General features: G+C 51.0%; 6 protein-coding genes across 6 annotated transcripts; 3 read left to right on the forward strand and 3 right to left on the reverse strand.

Annotated features, from left to right (window-relative positions):
- Window positions 1-124: 124 nt before the first annotated feature.
- Window positions 125-2,942, reverse strand: BO87DRAFT_375157 (putative phospholipase A2 (PlaA)). The gene has a single exon (XM_025622964.1). The coding sequence runs from the start codon at window positions 2,850-2,852 to the stop codon at window positions 342-344; it is 2,511 nt and encodes an 836-aa protein (XP_025481623.1). The 5' UTR covers window positions 2,853-2,942; the 3' UTR covers window positions 125-341.
- A 209-nt stretch (window positions 2,943-3,151) lies between these two features.
- BO87DRAFT_331390 (EXO70 family protein) lies at window positions 3,152-5,447 on the forward strand. Its single transcript, XM_025620335.1, has 3 exons — window positions 3,152-3,648; window positions 3,710-3,927; window positions 3,992-5,447. The coding sequence occupies exons 1-3, from the start codon at window positions 3,365-3,367 to the stop codon at window positions 5,383-5,385; spliced, it is 1,896 nt and encodes a 631-aa protein (XP_025481624.1). The 5' UTR covers window positions 3,152-3,364; the 3' UTR covers window positions 5,386-5,447.
- Window positions 5,448-5,576: 129 nt separating this feature from the next.
- Window positions 5,577-7,905, forward strand: ade13 (adenylosuccinase ADE13). The gene is made up of 9 exons (XM_025622965.1): window positions 5,577-5,716; window positions 5,795-5,881; window positions 5,948-6,675; window positions 6,745-6,861; window positions 6,918-6,990; window positions 7,044-7,122; window positions 7,185-7,191; window positions 7,249-7,306; window positions 7,380-7,905. The coding sequence occupies exons 1-9, from the start codon at window positions 5,665-5,667 to the stop codon at window positions 7,628-7,630; spliced, it is 1,452 nt and encodes a 483-aa protein (XP_025481625.1). The 5' UTR covers window positions 5,577-5,664; the 3' UTR covers window positions 7,631-7,905.
- A 785-nt stretch (window positions 7,906-8,690) lies between these two features.
- BO87DRAFT_18037 (uncharacterized protein) lies at window positions 8,691-10,687 on the reverse strand. Its single transcript, XM_025618401.1, has 5 exons — window positions 10,124-10,687; window positions 9,822-10,006; window positions 9,401-9,706; window positions 8,899-9,323; window positions 8,691-8,843 (listed from the first exon to the last, which is right to left on the reverse strand). The coding sequence occupies exons 1-5, from the start codon at window positions 10,423-10,425 to the stop codon at window positions 8,817-8,819; spliced, it is 1,245 nt and encodes a 414-aa protein (XP_025481626.1). The 5' UTR covers window positions 10,426-10,687; the 3' UTR covers window positions 8,691-8,816.
- A 4,595-nt stretch (window positions 10,688-15,282) lies between these two features.
- BO87DRAFT_385218 (PDK/BCKDK family protein kinase) lies at window positions 15,283-16,814 on the forward strand (the record flags this gene model as incomplete). Its single annotated transcript, XM_025624712.1, has 4 exons — window positions 15,283-15,394; window positions 15,491-15,639; window positions 15,700-16,691; window positions 16,751-16,814. The coding sequence occupies 4 exons, from the start codon at window positions 15,283-15,285 to the stop codon at window positions 16,812-16,814; spliced, it is 1,317 nt and encodes a 438-aa protein (XP_025481627.1).
- An 867-nt stretch (window positions 16,815-17,681) lies between these two features.
- Window positions 17,682-18,765, reverse strand: BO87DRAFT_424432 (uncharacterized protein; the record flags this gene model as incomplete). Its single annotated transcript, XM_025627230.1, has 4 exons — window positions 17,682-17,854; window positions 17,905-18,136; window positions 18,209-18,372; window positions 18,507-18,765. 4 exons carry the CDS (start codon window positions 18,763-18,765, stop codon window positions 17,682-17,684), a joined length of 828 nt encoding a protein of 275 aa, XP_025481628.1.
- Window positions 18,766-19,032: the final 267 nt, after the last annotated feature.

Here is a 19,032-nt window from a genome sequence, read left to right on the forward strand (position 1 = left end):
TAAGAACCCCTACGAGTATATACTAGTTTTATGGAGAACTTGGATATGATAAACAATAATCACCGATAACGAAACGATACAATTTAGACTATGAAGGAAAAGAAAGGGCTCAAGCATATGACCATACATATCGAGGTTATCATATCATATCACACCATACTAGCATATCTAACAGTAGATTATCTACACACACAATGCTTTGCTTGAACTTGCTAGTAGTAAAAGAACGAAACAGGAAATCAGACCCCGCAAATCTCATTTCAACTCCATATCTCCTCAATCCAACAAACTCCACAGGATATGCCAAACATGCAAATCGTGCCAACAAAGTTAATTCAATCCTACAGCGGCACGAACCCCTCCATCCGCTGCCTCGATTCCCGTTCTTCACGCTGTAACCGATCATTCTTCTTCCGCTCGTACACGGCCCGCACCACACGCTTGACTTGATCCTCGCCCTGGGCGAAGTTCGCCTTCGCAAGACCGACCACCGAGTCGATTTGTTCCGACGTGTAGACGAAGTTCCATGTGGAGAGGAAGTCGTCGACGTCTGGGTTGATGGTGCCAGGGTATGGAGTCAGAGGCTTAGCCGGGTCGGAGACACGGGCTTTGGAAGTATTTTCGGATTTGCGGGCAGGAGTGCGGGACTTATGAAGGGAGGAACTGGTGGGCAGCTCTGGAGCGGATGGGTTGGGGAGTAAGGGGAAGTAGACGACGGCGATGCCTGCGTCTGGGCGCATGAGGTGGAAGTCGGATTCGGAGTGGTCGGTGTCTTGTGGGTGGAAGAGGCGCTTGGATGGTGGGGGTTCTTGGCCCGACACCATTTCTTGGGTGGTGCCTACCCAGATGTTGCAGTAGTCGAGGTCGGTGGAGGTGGAGGGATGGTTTTTCTTTTTATTTTGTGCACTTGTGGGTGGGGTGGTGGCTGTGTTGTTTGAGGTAGTATTTTGGTTGGTGGTAGGGCTGTTGGGTTTGCTCTTGTCCTGGGCTTCGGCCATCTTGTTGGCTAGCTCTTTCTGGGAGATGTTCTGGGCTTGACGGAGCGTTTCTTCGGTTTGTTTGAGTTGCTCGTCTTCTCTGGGCCATCCGGCGCCTATTGGCCAGCCCTTGACACCTCGTTGTCGAGCATATCCGTCTACAACGGAGAGCCAGTTCTCTTGTTTGATATCGGCTGATGCGTCGAAGGCGATGATGACGTCGACGTCTCTGCCAGGTCTGAGGAGCGGGTAGATGGGGAGGTTGTTGCTCATGCCTGCGTCCATGAGCCGGAGATGACGGCTTCGGAAGATGGACTCTGGACAGGACGGTGGCAGCTGATCTTTCATGCCGAGTACGTAGTTTGGTATGGTGGCTGGGTCAATCGGGTGAACTCGTACTAGGTCCTTCGTCTTGCCTTGGATGAGGGAGTCTATGCCGCTCAGGCCTGTGATGCCTTTGATAACGGGCCGTATCTCCTTGTAGTAATGAGACAGTGTAGCACAGAAAGCACTTCCCCAGACACCCATCAATGCGGGAACGCGCAGCTCAGGGATGGGTGAGATCTCTTCAGGTTTAACATTGACTCCACCGTGGAAGTGTCTTCCCAGCGCCCATGTCGGTATTCCTGCACTGAGCTCCTCGCAGAAGAATTCGTAGGGTGTAAACTCGAACCACTGAAACCATGCCTCGCTTTTCGACTCTTTAATCAAATCTTCTGGCTTCTCTCGTTTCTCGGGGTTCTCTTGGTTCTCGAGCACAGGAATCTCATGGCGGACAGCCGTATAGATGGGAAGTGGATGAGCTCCGGAGGCGAGGTTGTATCTCTGGTTCGATAGCTTCAGATCCCTATCACAGACGCCTAATTCTCCCTTGGGCACCAGCAACCGCGCAGCCAAGAGCATGCCGTATATATCCACCAAGCCAAAATCGGCACCGGGATCACCTTTCAGCTTTTCGACCAAGCCGCTGAGAAGATACTTGTTTGTGGGAGCATTGGTGAGTAGCTTGAGGGCTGCCGGTGGAAAGGCCAAATGGACTCCCAATCTGTTTTTCAGATGGTCGACCATTTTGTTGAAATTGCGCCCCGTGATGGACGAGTGGTAGAGGGTCTGCAGCCAGCAACTGCCACTAACGCCAGCAGTATAGGTAACACAATCCCATAGGCCAGCTTCTTGAGTCGCGAGGTACGAGCCGGTGCCAGCGACAAGCGCACGCAGACCGCCACCCGAACCGCACATGGCAATGATGGGAACATCGTCCGGATGTATCTCATCTTCAGGGATGTCCAGATAAGAGGCCAGCGCCGCGGTTGCGTATTTTTGCCGCTTCTGTCTGTACGCCAATTCTTCGTTGCAGAGTGTATCCCCAACTCGAACTTTGGCCTTGCGGAGGATTTCTGGGTTGATGTCTGGGTCGTGAGCTTCGTGCCAGATATCGTCTGCAAGGGAGCCAGGCGCCATGGAGAGCTCGCGCTGGAGCTTCTGCACCGACAGTGGAAGCAATCGGGTCCAGTCCGGAATGATGTAGTTTTTGATGTTGTCGAGCTCAATCCAGTCGGGAGTGCCCACAGCCTGCTTCACCCCCTCGAACTTTTGCAGCACATTCGTCCATATCGAGCCTGCATCATGGTGCGGGTATTCCTTGGAGCCATGACCCAACGGGTTCCAGTCGGAGCTTCCGGATGATTTATCCGACCGTTTATCAGAGCCCGGGTTTGAGCTTGTTGAGAAGAAGCCTTTTGGGCCGGTCTGCAGGAGCAATTGCTTATTTGACTGAGTTCGGCCACTCGTAGTATAGAGGAGACCGCCGCCTAAGGCAATCAAGAGGGTAGGAGGAACAATCCAGCGTAAACGCAGTGCCTTGGCAGCCCCCATGTTGCAATGGGTACCGCGTAGGATTGGGGAAGTGGCGGGAAGCAACATGCAAGTGATGAAGCCATGGCGGCCAGGCCACGACGATCGTGGCCGGACTCCATTCTTAAAGCGAAGCTGGAGCTGGAAGACGCGCCGGGAATCTGCCGGAAACATGACGACATGTCACGTGGGGCGCATCCAGGAAATCCTCGGCACCGCAGACGGGCCGAACTTGCTGGATGGGGATTAGCGCCCCCTCTTCTGTCCGGGGGAGATTGAAGGGCCACAAGCTTGCTTCTTGAGCTCCTCTCGCTCGCCTACTAGTATGCTTGCTTCATGAGGCCAGGTGCCTCATCGGCCAGCTGTTCTTTTTGCTGTCCTTCCCCTCTTTCTTCTCTTCTCTTGCCTGACCGCCAGGGTCAAAGACATGACATCATCTCCTTCCGTCGCGAGTGTCTGATTCCGGTTACGAATCCCTGATTGCCTGACACACTAGTGGGACCTGCGCCGATCGAGGTCGAATCCTCACAGCCATGGTTGCTCCCAGGAACGCCGCCTACGCGGAGGAGAGCGCGGAGGTCGAGGTGTTATACGCCAACCTCGAGAAGCTCAAACTCCTTACGAAGAAGATTCAAGGCTCTCTGAATCGTTTGGAAACCGGGGGCAATGTGGTGAAGCATGCGATCGGGCCCATTTACAGCAATACCCAATCGCTACAGATCACCAACAGCAACATAGATAAGGTCAATGAAGCCATTGAACGCCTCCGCCAACCTCTGGATGCCAAGGGCAAGGAAGAAGGAATTATACGATCAAGGTATGCAGCATCTTCGCGGGTTCGGGCTAATTTAGGGAATGTTTGGCTGACATCCGTTCAGCCCCCAGACCGTCGGTTTGTCGCAATACCTCTCTGCTGTGAAGCGCGTGGAAAAGGCCTTGGTCGACCTCAACTCAACCAATCTACGATCAAACCAGAAAGCTATTTCCGAATTTACTTCTTTGCTAGTGCTTGGAAACTCCCAGCTCCAGGACATGCTCCGCGGCACACTGAGCGACTACGTTAATCCGATCGAACCATTACACTACTTAACTAAAGGTCGGTGCCTAGTACACAACTCTCACTCAAACATGAGATACTAATGATTTGCGCCTCGCTGTAGAACTCTCATTCCCCTCGCTACCTGATGAGACTGTCGCGGAGTTAGGCCCGGTATGTTCGGCTATCGGCTCTGCAGCAAGCTATGGGCCGCAACGGGGTGATGGCGGAAACCCCGCTCTCAAAATTTACGCCGATATTCGCGGACCATATATCACATCGAGCTTGCAGAACCTGGCCATAGCATCTCTCAATACTGTCAAACGACGGGCTGCCGACGGTCCCTACAGGCAAGGCACCAACGGTATCGGGATCTATTCCAACGCTTTAGAAAGCTTTATATATGCAGAACATGATATTCTCGTGCGGGTCTTTACAGGTGATCAACGGGGACTGGCTTTGCAGGCAACTTGCCGCTCCGCTTTGGGCGAATATGCGCAGACCTTGCGAGAGCTCAACCAGTATATCAGGGCAAACCTCATGACGGATTGTTTTTTGGCGTTCGAGATCATCGAGATTGTTACTGCCATGTCGTACCGTGTGGAGTCGAAAACAGGGGAGCTGAAAAGCCTTTTCATCGAGGCTCTCAGGCCGGTTCGAGAGACGGCAAAATCGTCGCTTTCGGAGTTATTGGAGGAGACAAAACGCAAGGCCGCAGGGATTACCATGCTCCCGCCAGATGGCGGGTCTGTTCCCCTTGTCAATGAAGTCATGAGCTCCCTTACTACCCTGACGGGCTATTCGGGGCCGCTCGCATCGATTTTGACATCTCTGGGAGATGGAAACTGGCGGTCCACGACCAATGCAGCGCCCACGGCGCCCTTGGATGTCAGCCCGGACAGCATGACCCTTTTATCGCACTTCATTCTCGATATGATTGAAGCTCTTATGATCGCCCTGGAAGCTCGAAGCCGGGCACTTCACCGCTCGAAGGCAGTCCAGGGTGTTTTCTTGTCCAACGTATTCTGTACAGTGGATCGCTCCATCCGTCAGAGTTCTGAGTTGGCCCGATACCTTGGCTCTGCCGACAGCATTGCACGAATCGACACATTCCGCAAACGGGCCACTTCGACGTATCTCGATGCATGGAAAGAAACTTCCCACTATCTTCTGGATGTGCAGTATACCTCTCGGGGCTCTGGTGGGTCAGCACGACCGGCATCTGGAGGTGTCGTCGACTCCGCCGCCATTGTCAAATCACTTTCATCTAAGGACAAGGACGCTATCAAGGACAAGTTCAAAGCGTTCAATGCTAGTTTTGATGAACTGGTGGGCCGCCACAAGGCACTGTATATGGAGCGGGAGGTGCGCGGGGTGCTGGCTCGAGAGGTCCAGGCTGTTCTTGAGCCACTCTATGCCCGATTCTGGGACCGCTATCATGAGATCGACAAGGGACGAGGCAAATATGTCAAATACGACAAAGGCAGTTTGTCGGCTCAATTGGCGGCGCTTGGATGAGGATGGAAATTTTAGATATATACCTACCTTACCTTCTTATATTTCTAATGTGATAATATGTGTCTAAAAAAAGTCCTCCCCCACGATTTGGGCGTCATGTGGTGATAAGCAACTCCGGCGATAACGTGACCGATAAGCGGAGACCCCGCCGCGTTCATCCACTCCACTAGAAATTTGCTGGTCATCCCGCACAACTTTCGCCTCGCCCCTCCTCCGCCTTTTCCCCTTTTCCTCTTCCCTCAATTCCTTCTACAATCTTCTCAATTCCTCACGGCCAAGATGTCTGCCAGTAACGATGTCTACCAGACCCCTCTCAACTCGCGCTACTCCAGTAAGTTACCCGATAACACCTCGGGCGACCTCCTGCCCTCATAGTGCGATATCGGACTAACGGGACACCAATCTTCAGGCGACGAGATGAAGTATCTCTTCTCTCCCAGGAACCGTTTCTCTACCTGGAGACAGCTGTGGCTCTGGCTCGCCGAGGCCGAGAAAGGTAAACCATACTGCCCATTGTCGTGCTTTTGTCACCCCGTTTCCGTTGCTCGACTAACCCGCACAGAGCTCGGTTTGCCGATCTCCGACGAAGCCATTGAGCAGATGAAGGCCCACCTCACTATTCAGGACGACGAATTCAAGGTTGCTGCTGAGGAGGAGAAGCGCCGTAGACACGATGTCATGGCTCACGTCCACGCCTATGGCCAAGTCGCTCCTGCCGCTGCCGGAATCATCCACTGGGGCGCCACCTCCTGCTACTGCACCGACAACGCGGACTTGATCTTCCTCCGTGACGGACTCGATATCCTCATTCCCAAGCTTGCTGTCGTCATTGACAAGCTGTCTGCCTTCGCCAAGCAGTACAAGGACCTGCCCTGCCTGGGTTTCACCCACGGACAGCCCGCTCAGCTTGTTACCGTCGGAAAGCGTGCCTCCCTGTGGATCCAGGACTTGCTCATGGACCTGAAGAACCTCGAGCGGGCTCGCGATGACCTGCGCTTCCGTGGTGTCAAGGGTACCACCGGTACTCAGGCCTCTTTCCTCCAAATCTTCGAGGGCAACCATGACAAGGTTGAGCAGCTGGATGAGCTGGTCACCGAGAAGGCTGGTTTCAAGTCTGCGTACATCATTTCCGCCCAGACCTACTCCCGTAAGATTGATGTCGATGTTGGCAATGCCCTCGGCTCTTTCGGCTCTACCTGCGAGCGCATTGGCATTGACATCCGTCACTTGGCCATGCTGAAGGAGGTCGAGGAGCCTTTCGAGAAGGACCAGATTGGTAGCAGTGCTATGGTGAGGGAAAAAAAATTCAAAAGGACCAATGAGAGCTACAGGAAATACTAACGTGGTTGGTCTGTGCAGGCTTACAAGCGTAACCCCATGCGGTCCGAGCGTCTGTGCTCTCTCGGAAGACACCTTCAGAACCTCCCCAAGGATGCTCTGGACACCTACTCCGCTCAGTGGTTCGAGCGCTCTCTCGTAAGTTTGCGAGATGTTTCTCGTTATCCGACTTCATTTATTAACGGCATGAACAGGATGACAGTGCTATCCGCCGTATCAGCATCCCCGAACTCTTCCTTTCGGCCGATGCCTGTCTCATCCTTCTGAGTGAGTTTTCAGCGCCTTTTCCACTCATCTCTCCCGATGCTGACAACCGTTAGACAACGTCACCTCCGGCTTTGTTGTTTACCCCGAAGTCATCAGACGCCATGTCAACGATGAGCTGCCCTTCATGGCCACGTAAGTTCCAAACGCCTCTCCCCCCATTTTGAAGCTCCAGCTAACCAAGAGACCAACTATAGTGAGAACGTAAGCCTTCCGCGTCCAGAACCGTGTCTTCCAATAATACTAACCATAGCATAACAGATCATCATGGCCTGTGTGAAGAAGGGTCTGTCCCGTCAGGACGCCCACGAGGAAATCCGTACGTCGCGCGGCCCCCCAATCCAGTCCCACACTAGCTAGCCCTAACCTAACAACTTCTTGCGCTACAACAGGTGTCCTCTCCCACCAAGCCGCCGACAACGTCAAGAAGCTCGGCTTGAACAACGACCTGCTCGACCGCGTCCGTCGCACTGCTTTCTTTGCCCCCATCCTGGATGAGCTTGATGCTCTCCTTGACCCCAGCACCTTCGTCGGCCGTGCTCCCCAGCAGGTCGAGAAGTTCCTCTCCACTGAAGTGAAGGAGGCTCTCAAACCCTACGAGGCCCAGGTCGCCAAGGCCGAGACCTCTGCCCTCTACGTATAGTTTCTTCCGCACGCGCGCACATATAGACACGTCATGGAGTTATACCGAGCGGGTAGGCCGGACAGGAGCGAATTGGCTTTTTCTTCCTCCACAATCTCCCTACACAAAAGCGAAATCTAGTCATGCGACATGCCAGCGAAATCTGTTCCAAGTACCTTGATTTGACCAAAAACGGATGAAAACTAAAAGGCCGTTTAAGCAGATTCCAGCAGTCTAAAAGACCATGTGTATAGATAATATAATTGATGAAATGATACGAGATGTTAATAATGCACGTTGAATAAATGTTCTCCTTGTTGGTCTCTATGTTTACAGTTTAAGTGACGTTACACGATGTACCTGTCTAGCGGAGAGGTACATACTACATACCCATTGTACTTTCCGTCCCCTTATCGGAAGCCTAGAACGCAGTGGCAGGGAAGTTGCTGCTGCAGCCCCGACGGCCCAACCAGTCGGCTGTGGTAAAACAGAGTTTTGGCAGAACTCAAAACTGTGGGGAGAAATTTTACTGCAACATTGTATCTACAGGTCCCCAGGCTTTATTCAAAGGCACGGTATGCAAAATAAACTACTACTAAGTTAATGTGTGAATCTTTCCGGTTGCGGGTATCTGTGATCTATAAATTCAGTGTAATGTATTGTGACTGGTTCAATCGAGAAAACATGGACACAGTAGTAGATGATGATGATGATGATAAATGTCAATAACGCCTTGGCCATTTAAATACCAGACAAACAGATGTGATGTGTGGATGAAGCTGCGGGGTTACATGATGAAACAGGAACAAAAGAAGAAAAATGCAGTGAAATAGATATGAGGGTGCGCGATGTAATAAGGTAGAGCGAAAGAGAAAAAAAAAAAAAGCGAAGAGAAAGAAGAAGAAGGAGAAGAAAGAGAAGAAAAAGTAGGAAAAGAAAACACCTGTCCCATCCATCAAAAGCAATCTGGCTCGGAAACCATACTTCTCATGAGACGTCAAGGTTTGACAGATAAGACAATACAGGACAAGAAAAGCAGCGAAATATAGACACGCTGTCGGTCACTGTTGAGATGAGGCAACATGTATTTCAGAATACCTGAGGGTGATTTGGGTTAAATAGAGTGCACGTTTTAGGGACATCCAATACCGTAGTTAGTTTCGAGGGAACCTTGAAACGGATGGAACAGCACCACTCCGTCATCAATTCAGAGCATAGCCAGCCAGTTGATAACCTAAGTGGCTGTTACTGAAAGTACTTGGTGGCAAAATATGCAGAGCTTCACTCACCATCATCGCTTGTATCAAAGCTACCTTCTCTCCGTAGTGCTTACCATCCCAACTATCAGCTTGAAGGGTCGCATTGTACATTCCCAGAGCATCCAAGCCTCTGTTGCGGGCTTCTTGGGCGGTGTCTTGTGAATACTGCCAGCTGGATGCGTGGATGTTGTCCCTCGAGTCCTTTTGAAGCCCAGGAGCTGTCGGACCTACCCAGAGAAAAGGGGTGTTCCGTCCACTGGCCTGAGCCAGTGTAAGCCATTCATCCATGCTGCTTTTAGCTGTAGACAGGGAATAGGATGTGGAAAGGGAAAGACTCAGGATCACGGGAACGGGTCTGTTCCGGCCAACTCCTCGGGCGACCATTCGACGAAATTTGTCATACACACCCCTTGGGGCAGGAGAACTGGCTGTAGCGAGGAAGGCATGAGGAATACCTGAGAGCAAGAAGCATTGTCAGCAATCCAGCCCATATGTGAGCATTGATGGTGACTAGGATGCTGGGGGTGCTTACGGGATGAACAAGCGTAAGGCCTGCGAGGGGCACTGCTTCCTTCTTGGGCGTATACCTCATCACTCGAAGTAATCCGCAGAGGTAGGCACGATCTACTGGTGAACTGGGATTCACATCGGCAATCATGGCCATGTCCTTTGTTTATCTCCCACTCTCTCAGGGATCCAGTGGCCAGGTCCTCCCGCAAAAGAATGTTGAAGCCTGCATAGGCATCGGCCAAGGTATCATCACCCACGAAGACGATTCCATCGAATTTCCGAAGAATGTCGCATACTTCGGCGCTAGTGAACCAACGATAAGAGCATCCTGGAGGGGAAGGTCAGTTTGAGTGTCAAGAAAGCAATTGTTGCCCCTCTGGAGCCCCTCCGAGAAGCCGAAGTGTCCGATACGAGAAAAGAAAGACCATCGATTTGGCACTTGCCTTGAGAGGTATACGCAGCGTCAAAGCCGTGACGCCCGCCATTGCTCATGGCGTTGAGCAGGGCATCACGAGATTGGCAGTATGGATTGCTTGAAGCACGTTCGCCATCACCGGGCTGAGGGGGGCTGAAGAGGGACAGGGAAGAAATGTCGCACTCTTGACGACCCACATAGGGAGCCAGTAAACTATGTACAAGACGGGGCCAGATGAGTAATTGGTTCTTGGACCAGAGGAAACGATGAGGTTAACCAGAAGGGGGCAAAAACAAGGAAACTGACAGGGAGAGGCATCCAGGGACTTACTCATTCGTGTCTTTGGGGGTGAGAGGCTGTTTGGAAGAGGCGTAGAAGGGGTAGTAGAAGACATCCCGGATCAGCCAGACGATATAAAAGACACCCAACACCCACAGACAAGCCATCAACTTGTACGTGGAGGATCGCCAGGTGACCCTACGAATCAAGCGTCGACCGTTGGGCCCTTCGATCGGGCCGCGTCGCTGTGGAGCATTGCTTTGCTGCATCCCGGAGAAAGGATAGGCAAGAGCTTCGTTCATAGTAGATGAAAGTCCCAATGATTCGCTGTGAGAGGCACGACGGCGAGACATATTGGGTTTGTTTACATGAACATGCAGCTGGAGGGGTAGTACAAGGGGGAAAGGAGAGTCAGGAAAGATGCATCTGCTGAAGTACCAGAAGCCCTTGTTTGCTTAGGTGACTGACTGCCCAGGGCTAATCCAGTCACAATGCAAGCTGAAGTCTCGGAATCAGGCAGGATTCCCAGCCAACGTAATGGGGCCAGCCAGGGGAAGCACCCCGAGAGGGGGCAAATAGGATAGTAGATAGTATCGGAGTAGGAAGGGAGGGAGGGGGGTTGTGATTTGTGTGGTTTGAGGCCGGAGACAGGCCGTCTTCTCTGGCACGACTCGCCCGAACAGGTAATCAGAGAGGCACGTAGAGGTTGATGGTGATGGGTGATGATGATGGGGTTAGAAGTGATAGTAAGAGTTGTGGCGTTGGAGACACTGACTGCTAATTTCCTAAAGCAGGAAATAAACAATCACCACACGAGAGAAGGAGAGGGGGGGTAAGATGGGAGGGGGAGTAGCTGAAGAGTGGAGGGAGGCCTTTAGATGTCTCCTTCCGATTGGGATGATATTATTCCCAAGAATTGGTGCCTCTCTCTGTTTTCTCTCTCTCTCTCTCTCTCTCTCTCTCCGTCTCTCTCTCACTCTCTTCTTCTTCGTCCTTGCTTTCTTTCTCTCTTTGCTTCGATTCTCTTTTCTGTTCTCCTAGTCCTAACTGGACGTGACTTTGCTTTCCCTGCCACCTGAGATTTCCTTCAGTCAAAGTCGACGGTTGCCCCAAATCCGTTCCACCAAGTGGCCTCTCGTTCTTTCCTTTTTGAGCAGGTTTCTACTTCCCACCCAGTCTTTTGCTCTGTTGGTTTGACTGGTTTGCTTTCAGGCTTTATGATTTTCTTTTTTTCCCCTTCCTTTCTTTATTTTTTTTCTTTCTCTTCCAATTTTTCCCCTCTTTTTTTTCACTTCTGTCTGTCTGTCTGTCTTGTTTGGTCTCCTCTGGCTTGGCTCACAAGTGGTCCTCTTTTTTCCCCTGAATATTAACCAATACGAAGGCTCCAATGACAGGACCACACACGCACACACACAATGGGATCAACAGAGTGACAGAAATATAACCTAGAAGGCAATGGAGGGGCAAGTAGTAATTATGAAGGAGGGGCTAATTGACTGGTTCCGGGCCAGTGAAGGGCAGAGATTCGGCTTCAACAGCATGAGCGCAAAAAAGGCAATGCTGGGAAGGTTTGCGGATCCTCTCTATCGGGTTCCTGCCAATGAGTGAGTGCACAGCAACAACCCAGCCAGATAGTCTGGTAAACGCCTTCTCCAGTGCAATCGGGAAGATTAACAATAAGAATTGCCAAAGGGAAAAAGAAATATGAGATCCAAAACAAGAAAAAGCCAACTAATCATCAAAATCTATGAAAAGGGAAAAAAAAGAAAATAAAAAAGACAATTAGAAGAATGAATCCCAACAGAAGAGGGATTGAAGAAGAAACCCAGAATACACACACAAACACACAAAAATTTCAGAGACCATAAATCAATACTAGTAATGAAATATAATAAATGAGGAAAAAAAAAGGTATGACGAGGGTTTTTGATGTTCGTGCAATGCCGGTTTGCATCATTTTTCTTTTCGCACCCCAATTTTTTTTTGTTCCTTTTGGGTTAGAACAATAAACCCACAGGGTAACGGAAATAAAAAACGAACAACTAAAAACCGACACATGCCCTCAATCAAAGCCGCTGGAACAAAATCCTGGGACAAGCCATCCTTCCACTGCATGTAAACAAACTGGTCGATGGATCCATTTTACCCCCTCCCTTCTTGTCCCGATCCATCAGTCCACAGCCCGGGATGAGCTATAGCCATCATCATAACACATAAGAATGGCAACGAAACCCACTCCCGCACACAAATAATAACAAGCCTCGGGGGAAGAAATTGGTCCGTGACATCAAATCGGACACTTTCCACTCACCTATTATGGAAAAGTTTGCCCCTCTAAATCGTAATCACTGCGTTTCCCGACCACTTCGGGATCTGTCACAGATCACACAATCGATCAAAAAGAAATAGATAAATAATAGAAAAATGAAAAAAAAATATAGTATGATGATAGTGATATATATATATGAAAAGAAAATAAGAAGTTGAGGCCCAAGATAAGGTGGTGAGATCAACACCAAATCTGAAACCGAATAAAAAAAAAAAAAAAAACACAAATAAAAGTATCGGTATCACCCAGAGAAGTCCCGTGGAAAAGAGAAACTGAACTCAGGGTCAACCCAAGAGTTGCCGGTGCTTCCTCGGCGATTTTAAAACGGTCAACTCACACCGTACGGTGAGATGAGGGCCAGTCAGATAACCTGACGGGCAGATACTCGAGGTGACGACTAGTTCTCCGGTTGGTGGGCCAGACAGGTGTCAAAAAAGTTAACAAGACTCCACTGTTCAAGAAGGTTTCGGGCGGAAAGGACATGCGAAGAATTGAATGTGAGACCAGAGGGACGCCAGCTGGAGTTAACTGAACTATGGCCCCGGTAATTGCAAGCTAACTAGGGGAGGAGGGAGCCCCTTTAGGGGACGAACAAGGGCCTTAGTTAGAGCCAGTCCATGGTCACCTTTTTTTTAATGACAGGGGGTGTGGGTGGGTTGTCATCGACGGGGGTATGTGTGTGTGCTGTGTGGGTGGGTGTGTGTGTGGAAAATCGGGCTCCATCTCTCGCAGACTCACATTTCTTCTTTCTTCGAAAGTGATAGAGCAGAAATGACAGAAGATCATGACGACGCAATGATGGGTAAGGAGTCACCACCTGCCTGAAAGGCTTGGGTTGGGCATCCGTTTTCCATGACCGTTCATCTCAATTTTCTTTTTTTTTTCTTTTCTTCTTCCAAATTTTACTTTTTCTTCTTTTTTTTCTCTCTTCTTGTTGCTCCGCCTCTTTTTCCAGCCCTATGCAGCGGGTTTGGGGAGTGACAGGAGTTCTCACCGCGTCGCGTCGTCTCTCATCCTCGCTCATCTTTATCAGGACGCGGCCTAGCCTGATTGGCTCTCCCCGTCAGTGGACTAACCATCGGAGATGCACCACGAGGATCTTCGCTGCTGCGGCCGTCGTTTAAATATTCCACCTGGGTCTTTTTGCTTTTTCCTACTGTTGTGTCCGTCCAGTGACTAAGTTCTAGCGGTATTGAACCCAAGTACAAAGCCACGATGTGGCGGTCCAGCAGATGGTTGCCCAGAACTTTCTTCATTTTTCGTATGCAGGGACAATACGAGATAGAACCACGAGCATACGTCCATAACAATATAATTCTTAGTCTTATTTTATGTCATAAGAGGGATGTTGTCCTCTACCACATCTGCACTTTTTGTTTTCCCTTCATGAGACGATTTGTTTCTAGTTCAGCTTCCCGTCAAGTGTTGCTAGCCATCAACGTGGCAGGTGACTAGAATTCTATTCATCCAGACCCTTTGGGGAGTGGTCACGAGGCCAATCCCAACAGCGATAAACTCCAGCGATAAACTCCCCAGAGAGTTACTGACTACTAATTGGGAGCCGGTGTACACGGGTATACATAAGCTTGTTGAGGACCTCATGAAGAACCACGGATCACTGGGGACACCCGCGGGAAGGGGTGAACCTAATCAGGGTGTACCTTGACAAAAGCAGCCAGCTGCGTTTGAAGATGGAGGGGAGAGACAAAGAAGCAAATCCGAGGCTGACAAGGAACAAGGGACTCTAGACCTAACTACTATTACTCTTGCTGGATGGTGTTCTGGCCAGTCGGAGTGTGCGCGTGCCCCGGATTCGAACCAGCCTCGGACGAAGGGGAGATCCGGAGAAAGGTTCAACTTGACACCGGCAATCCCGTGTGCGTCGACCTATTGCTCGTGACTACAGCTATCTACTAAACTATTTCTTGACTAGTCAATAGTTGACACACACTACAGTGACTACCCAGGCCCGGAGAATATCAGCTTAAGTAAGATGAAGGTGCATATAATGCCACCAGCAGCAGCAAGGGTCACATCGACACATCCCCACAGACACAGTCGGCTGAAAGGGTCTGCGCGATGAGGCAAGAGGGGGAGGTGAATGGAACATGGCCAGCCATGACCAATTTCCTCCGTAGAGGGCAGATCTGCGATGTTGTCTGTCCGCCAGCAGAGCAGAGCAGAGCAGGCGATTCACGGAGTATTTGAGCCCGGAGTGTTCCTGCTTTTCCCTAAGACCGGGTGGTGCAATGGGCCTTTTCTTGAATCCTTATAAAAGAGTGGCTCCGAATCGGCAGAGGAAATAGCAACATCCTCGGCCAAGCACGGGATCGCAGACGGCAACTGCCCCCCCACCAGCACACGTGACCCTTGACTCCCCGGGAATTGAGAGTCTCAGTCTCCGCAGCTGCCCATCCAAAAAGAGTCATTCCTCCACCGGTCGGTCTGCCCACTTCCCTCCGCCCGTGCTCTCTTTCCTTTTTCTCTCGACTTTCCCACCAACACCCCCCCAAAGTGTCTCGATCGGTCTGAAAAGTAGGATCTCTTCTTGGCTATTGTTTGTTCTTTTTTTTTTATATCTATATTGTCCCCGTGGTGGTATATATCTCTCTGTCTCCTGCCCACCCGAGTTCCTGGTTCTCTGCGAGGCACCATTCCGGGGATCTTCATACCGCCCGCCGTTCCGAGCTCGCCTGCGAGCGGAGGTGTCCCTCAACCTCGGTAGTCCTTCTCTCACCTCTCTCACTCCTTACCAACTTTCACAATTGACTGACCAGCTATTCGACCAGCTGCTCTCAATAACCTGGAGCGCCTGTATAATTCACATTGGTTGTATCGAGTGCTATTCCAGGCCGTCTGGCCTGATCCTCGCGTTGACATCATGTGGAAGCCGTCGGAGAGTCTGATGAACACCATCAGACATTATGCCAGCTTCCCTGCTACTGGTGTCTCTCTCCGGCAGATGGTGCAGTTTGGAGATAGGCCCTCCACAGGTAAGTCTTCTTGTTTTCTTTTACAAGCACTCCTCTCTTTCTTTCAACTTCATGAGTGTTCACCCCGCTAACCTCGTGATCTTTCCCCCTCACCAGGCACCCTCTTTCGCGCCTCACAGTTCCTTTCCGAAGAACTCCCAATACGTCTCGCTCATCGGGTCCAGGATCTTGGAGAACTTCCAGATGGACTCAGTGAAATGCCATCTATCAAGAAGGTCCAGGACTGGTACGCACAGTCGTTCGAGGTATGACTCATACCCGCTGGAGGTTGGTTCTCGGGTGATGACTGACATGTGATAACGTAGGAAATCATCAACCTCCCTCGACCTACTCTAACCCAGGAAGTCAAGACTCGTCTGCTCCGTCCGGGGAGGCTCAACGGAGGCACTTCGAGAATCCTCTCCGAAACAACCCAGAACCCTAGCATCCGTGAAGGACAGTATCGCTCGTCACCCTCGTCCCTGTTGAACGGCAACGGCAACGGCAAAGGCGCCGCCGTGGGCCGAAGATACTATGCTCCTTCTGATGACCATGGAGATTGGCCCCCGGAACTGAATGATTACAATGAACGCTTCGCCAAGACTTTGCAGCATATCAAGCGGAGACACGACAGTGTTGTCACTACCGTGGCTCAAGGTATCCTTGAATGGAAACGAAAGCGCCAACGTCTGCAAATTGATTCCACCGTACAGTCCTTCCTCGATCGGTTTTACATGTCCCGGATTGGTATACGAATGTTGATCGGTCAACATATTGCTTTAACGGAACAAACGCATGTGCGACAACCAAACTATGTCGGTATCATCTGTACGAAAACTAATGTGCGCGAGGTAGCCCTTGAGGCTATCGACAACGCTCGCTTCGTCTGTGAGGATTACTATGGTCTCTTTGATGCACCCAAAGTGCAACTTGTCTGCAAGGAAGATCTGAACTTCATGTATGTTCCGGGTCACTTGTCCCATATGCTCTTTGAAACCTTGAAGAACTCCTTGCGTGCTGTCGTGGAAGCCCACGGCGCAGACAAGGATGCCTTCCCGGTCACCAAGGTCATCATCGCAGAGGGCAAAGAAGACATTACCATCAAGATTTCCGACGAAGGTGGTGGCATCCCTCGCTCCGCCATCCCCTTGGTCTGGACGTACATGTACACTACCGTAGAGCAAACTCCTAGCCTTGATCCCGACTTTGACAAGAGTGACTTCAAGGCTCCCATGGCCGGTTTTGGCTACGGTCTGCCGATTAGTCGACTGTATGCTCGCTACTTTGGTGGCGATCTGAAGCTGATCAGTATGGAAGGGTGAGTGCCAAGGTCCCGACAAATGTGAACGACCCAAGGTGACTAACCACACACACTAGGTATGGCACTGACGTCTATCTCCATCTCAACCGGCTCTCTTCGAGCTCGGAGCCCCTGCAATGACAATTACCAGTCATGAGGGATGGTCGTGTCCGGTTCTCCACTTCCCACCGACTGCATCCTTTCTACACAGAACCGGATCCACCACCATCCCAAGGATTGACGCCGATGAACATTCAAAGCGCGCGGATGCGCAATCGGGAAGTTTCCGAACGCAAGCAAGTTGGAGATGCAGCAATTCTACTCAACGCTGAGACGCGTGGATAAAGTAGCTGCAATTTGCTTGGCGCTTACCCTCGCCCAGTCAACACGCCCATGCCGACGCACTAGACTGGGGCACTAGTGGGGACAGAACTTCTAGAGAACTATAAGCCACGAAACCTTGTCATACCCTGGCTCAGCATGTGACATGGTCGGCCCCCTTGCAGGCCTTGTGGGTGGAAAGGTGCTACTACCATTTTTATACTTGTTGAAAAGTGATGCGCTGGCATTCCCCCTGTGTTTTGGGAGGATGTATTGAGATTCAGGCCGCATTTCTGGTCTATTAGATACCCTTTTTAGTACGATGGATCCGCATTGGAAGACACAGACGCTCATGCATTCATTGACTTGAGTCGTATTGTGGAGATCTATCTATACACCACTATAGATGATTGGGCGCCTGTGCCTGCGTTCTTCCCTGGACACCATCTTTTGTTGCTTGTTTGCTTGCCATTATTTATTGCTATTGGTTACCTTGCATGTTATGCCTGAGTCGCAACCCTCCTTGTATAGTATGTTTCTTACGGATTGACGGAATATGGTACGGTATGGTTTTGGATAGGATTTGTATGTACACAAACGCAGCGCTGAATCATTGTTTGGATATGTGAATAATACACCTAGAATGAAACCCGTAAGAGAAGCTTAACATCTACTTAGTACTACCCCTCAAACAACCCCCTCCTCCTCTCCCTCTCCCGATACGACGCCGACTGCTGCAACCCCCTCCCGCCTCTCACTCCCCTCCCCACCCGATCCGGCGTCCCCATTCTCCCCTTCATCTTCGACGCCGCCGACCCAGACCCGGAGATCGACCCCGACCCCACCGACGCAGGCGACGACTGCATCCCCCAAGCACCGCTAGCACTGACCGATCCCCCTCGTCCCGCACGCTCCATCATCGGCCTCCTCCACCCCGCATCATCCGCCTCATACACATCCACCACCTGTCGCGGCACAATCATCGCAACCGTCGACGACGACGACGACGACGACGACGAAGCAATACTGCTCGTGCTGGGATGCTGCACCGTGAACCGGTCTGCGCGGATCGAGGCCGCGGCTTCGGGGTCCTGGGGGGCGAGAAGGCGGGATAGAAATCGGCGGCGAGCTTGGGGGAGGGTCTGTACATTGTTCATTCATACTGTTTAGTGATGCATTTATGGGGAAGAAGTGGGGAGGGGGGAAGTTCTTACCTCCTGATGCGCCAACGCTTGAATGGTCAGTAATTCCCTGTCTAGGAGGACGCATAACGCGGCGTGGCGGTCTTCGCGGAGGCGAGTGCGTATTTGACGTTCTTGGTCGAGGGTTGTTTGGTAGAGAGTTGGGCCTAGGTTAGGGGTTGGTGTTGTTGGGTAGGCTTGTTGGTTTGTTAGTGGGGTTCTCTTATTTCCCATTGAATTGTTATAATAGTGGTGAAATCAAGGTGGTTATGGTTGATTGTGAGGTGCTTGCTTGCTATGTGCTGTGGTGGGGGAGTGAGTGAGTACTTACTAAACCCCATTATACCCGACTGAGGCCGCGAAGACTGTAACGAGTACTCTACCTGCATATCGTCGTCGTCCTCCGCCGATTCGCTCTCTTCGAGGTCGAGTTCGCGGATTAAAGCGTCTTCGTCGCCTTCAAATACTTGGAAGTAGACCTCTTCCGGGTAGCCGTTTTCGAGTTCTTCATCCTCGTCATCGTCGGCAATCACGATGTGGTCTCCTTGGCGACGGCCGGGGTTGGGTGTGGGGATGTTGGGGTTGAACATTTTCTTTTCTTTGTTTCTTTTTCGTTGAGCAATTGAGATTGAGCTGTGATTGGGGGTAGTGTGTGGAGGGGGTACGTTTTTTGTTTGTGTGTGGTGTATGCGCAGAGCGGGTATCGTTCAAGTTGCTCCGTTTAGCATGTGATTATGCGTAATGCGCGCTGATAGGAGTCACGGGGATAATTGATGATGGTTGGGAGTTGTAAGTAGGATCGGGTATATGTAAGAAGTGCAGAAAGTATGCTGGTATGTCGATAGACAGAGTGGAAG

This window comes from Aspergillus neoniger (assembly GCF_003184625.1).
Source record: "Aspergillus neoniger CBS 115656 unplaced genomic scaffold BO87scaffold_10, whole genome shotgun sequence".
Classification (NCBI taxonomy): domain Eukaryota; kingdom Fungi; phylum Ascomycota; class Eurotiomycetes; order Eurotiales; family Aspergillaceae; genus Aspergillus; species Aspergillus neoniger.

Coding starts and splice junctions, on each gene's coding strand:
- BO87DRAFT_375157 (XM_025622964.1), bottom strand. CDS start 2,852: ATGGGGGCTGCCAAGGCACTGCGTTTACGCTGGATTGTTCCTCCTACC.
- BO87DRAFT_331390 (XM_025620335.1), top strand. CDS start 3,365: ATGGTTGCTCCCAGGAACGCCGCCTACGCGGAGGAGAGCGCGGAGGTC. Junction 3,649..3,709: donor GAAGGAATTATACGATCAAG/GTATGCAGCATC, acceptor ACATCCGTTCAG/CCCCCAGACCGTCGGTTTGT. Junction 3,928..3,991: donor ATTACACTACTTAACTAAAG/GTCGGTGCCTAG, acceptor GCCTCGCTGTAG/AACTCTCATTCCCCTCGCTA.
- ade13 (XM_025622965.1), top strand. CDS start 5,665: ATGTCTGCCAGTAACGATGTCTACCAGACCCCTCTCAACTCGCGCTAC. Junction 5,717..5,794: donor TCTCAACTCGCGCTACTCCA/GTAAGTTACCCG, acceptor ACCAATCTTCAG/GCGACGAGATGAAGTATCTC. Junction 7,307..7,379: donor GGACGCCCACGAGGAAATCC/GTACGTCGCGCG, acceptor GCGCTACAACAG/GTGTCCTCTCCCACCAAGCC.
- BO87DRAFT_18037 (XM_025618401.1), bottom strand. CDS start 10,425: ATGTCTCGCCGTCGTGCCTCTCACAGCGAATCATTGGGACTTTCATCT. Junction 9,324..9,400: donor GCCTTACGCTTGTTCATCCC/GTAAGCACCCCC, acceptor TCTTGCTCTCAG/GTATTCCTCATGCCTTCCTC. Junction 8,844..8,898: donor CTTTGATACAAGCGATGATG/GTGAGTGAAGCT, acceptor ACAGCCACTTAG/GTTATCAACTGGCTGGCTAT.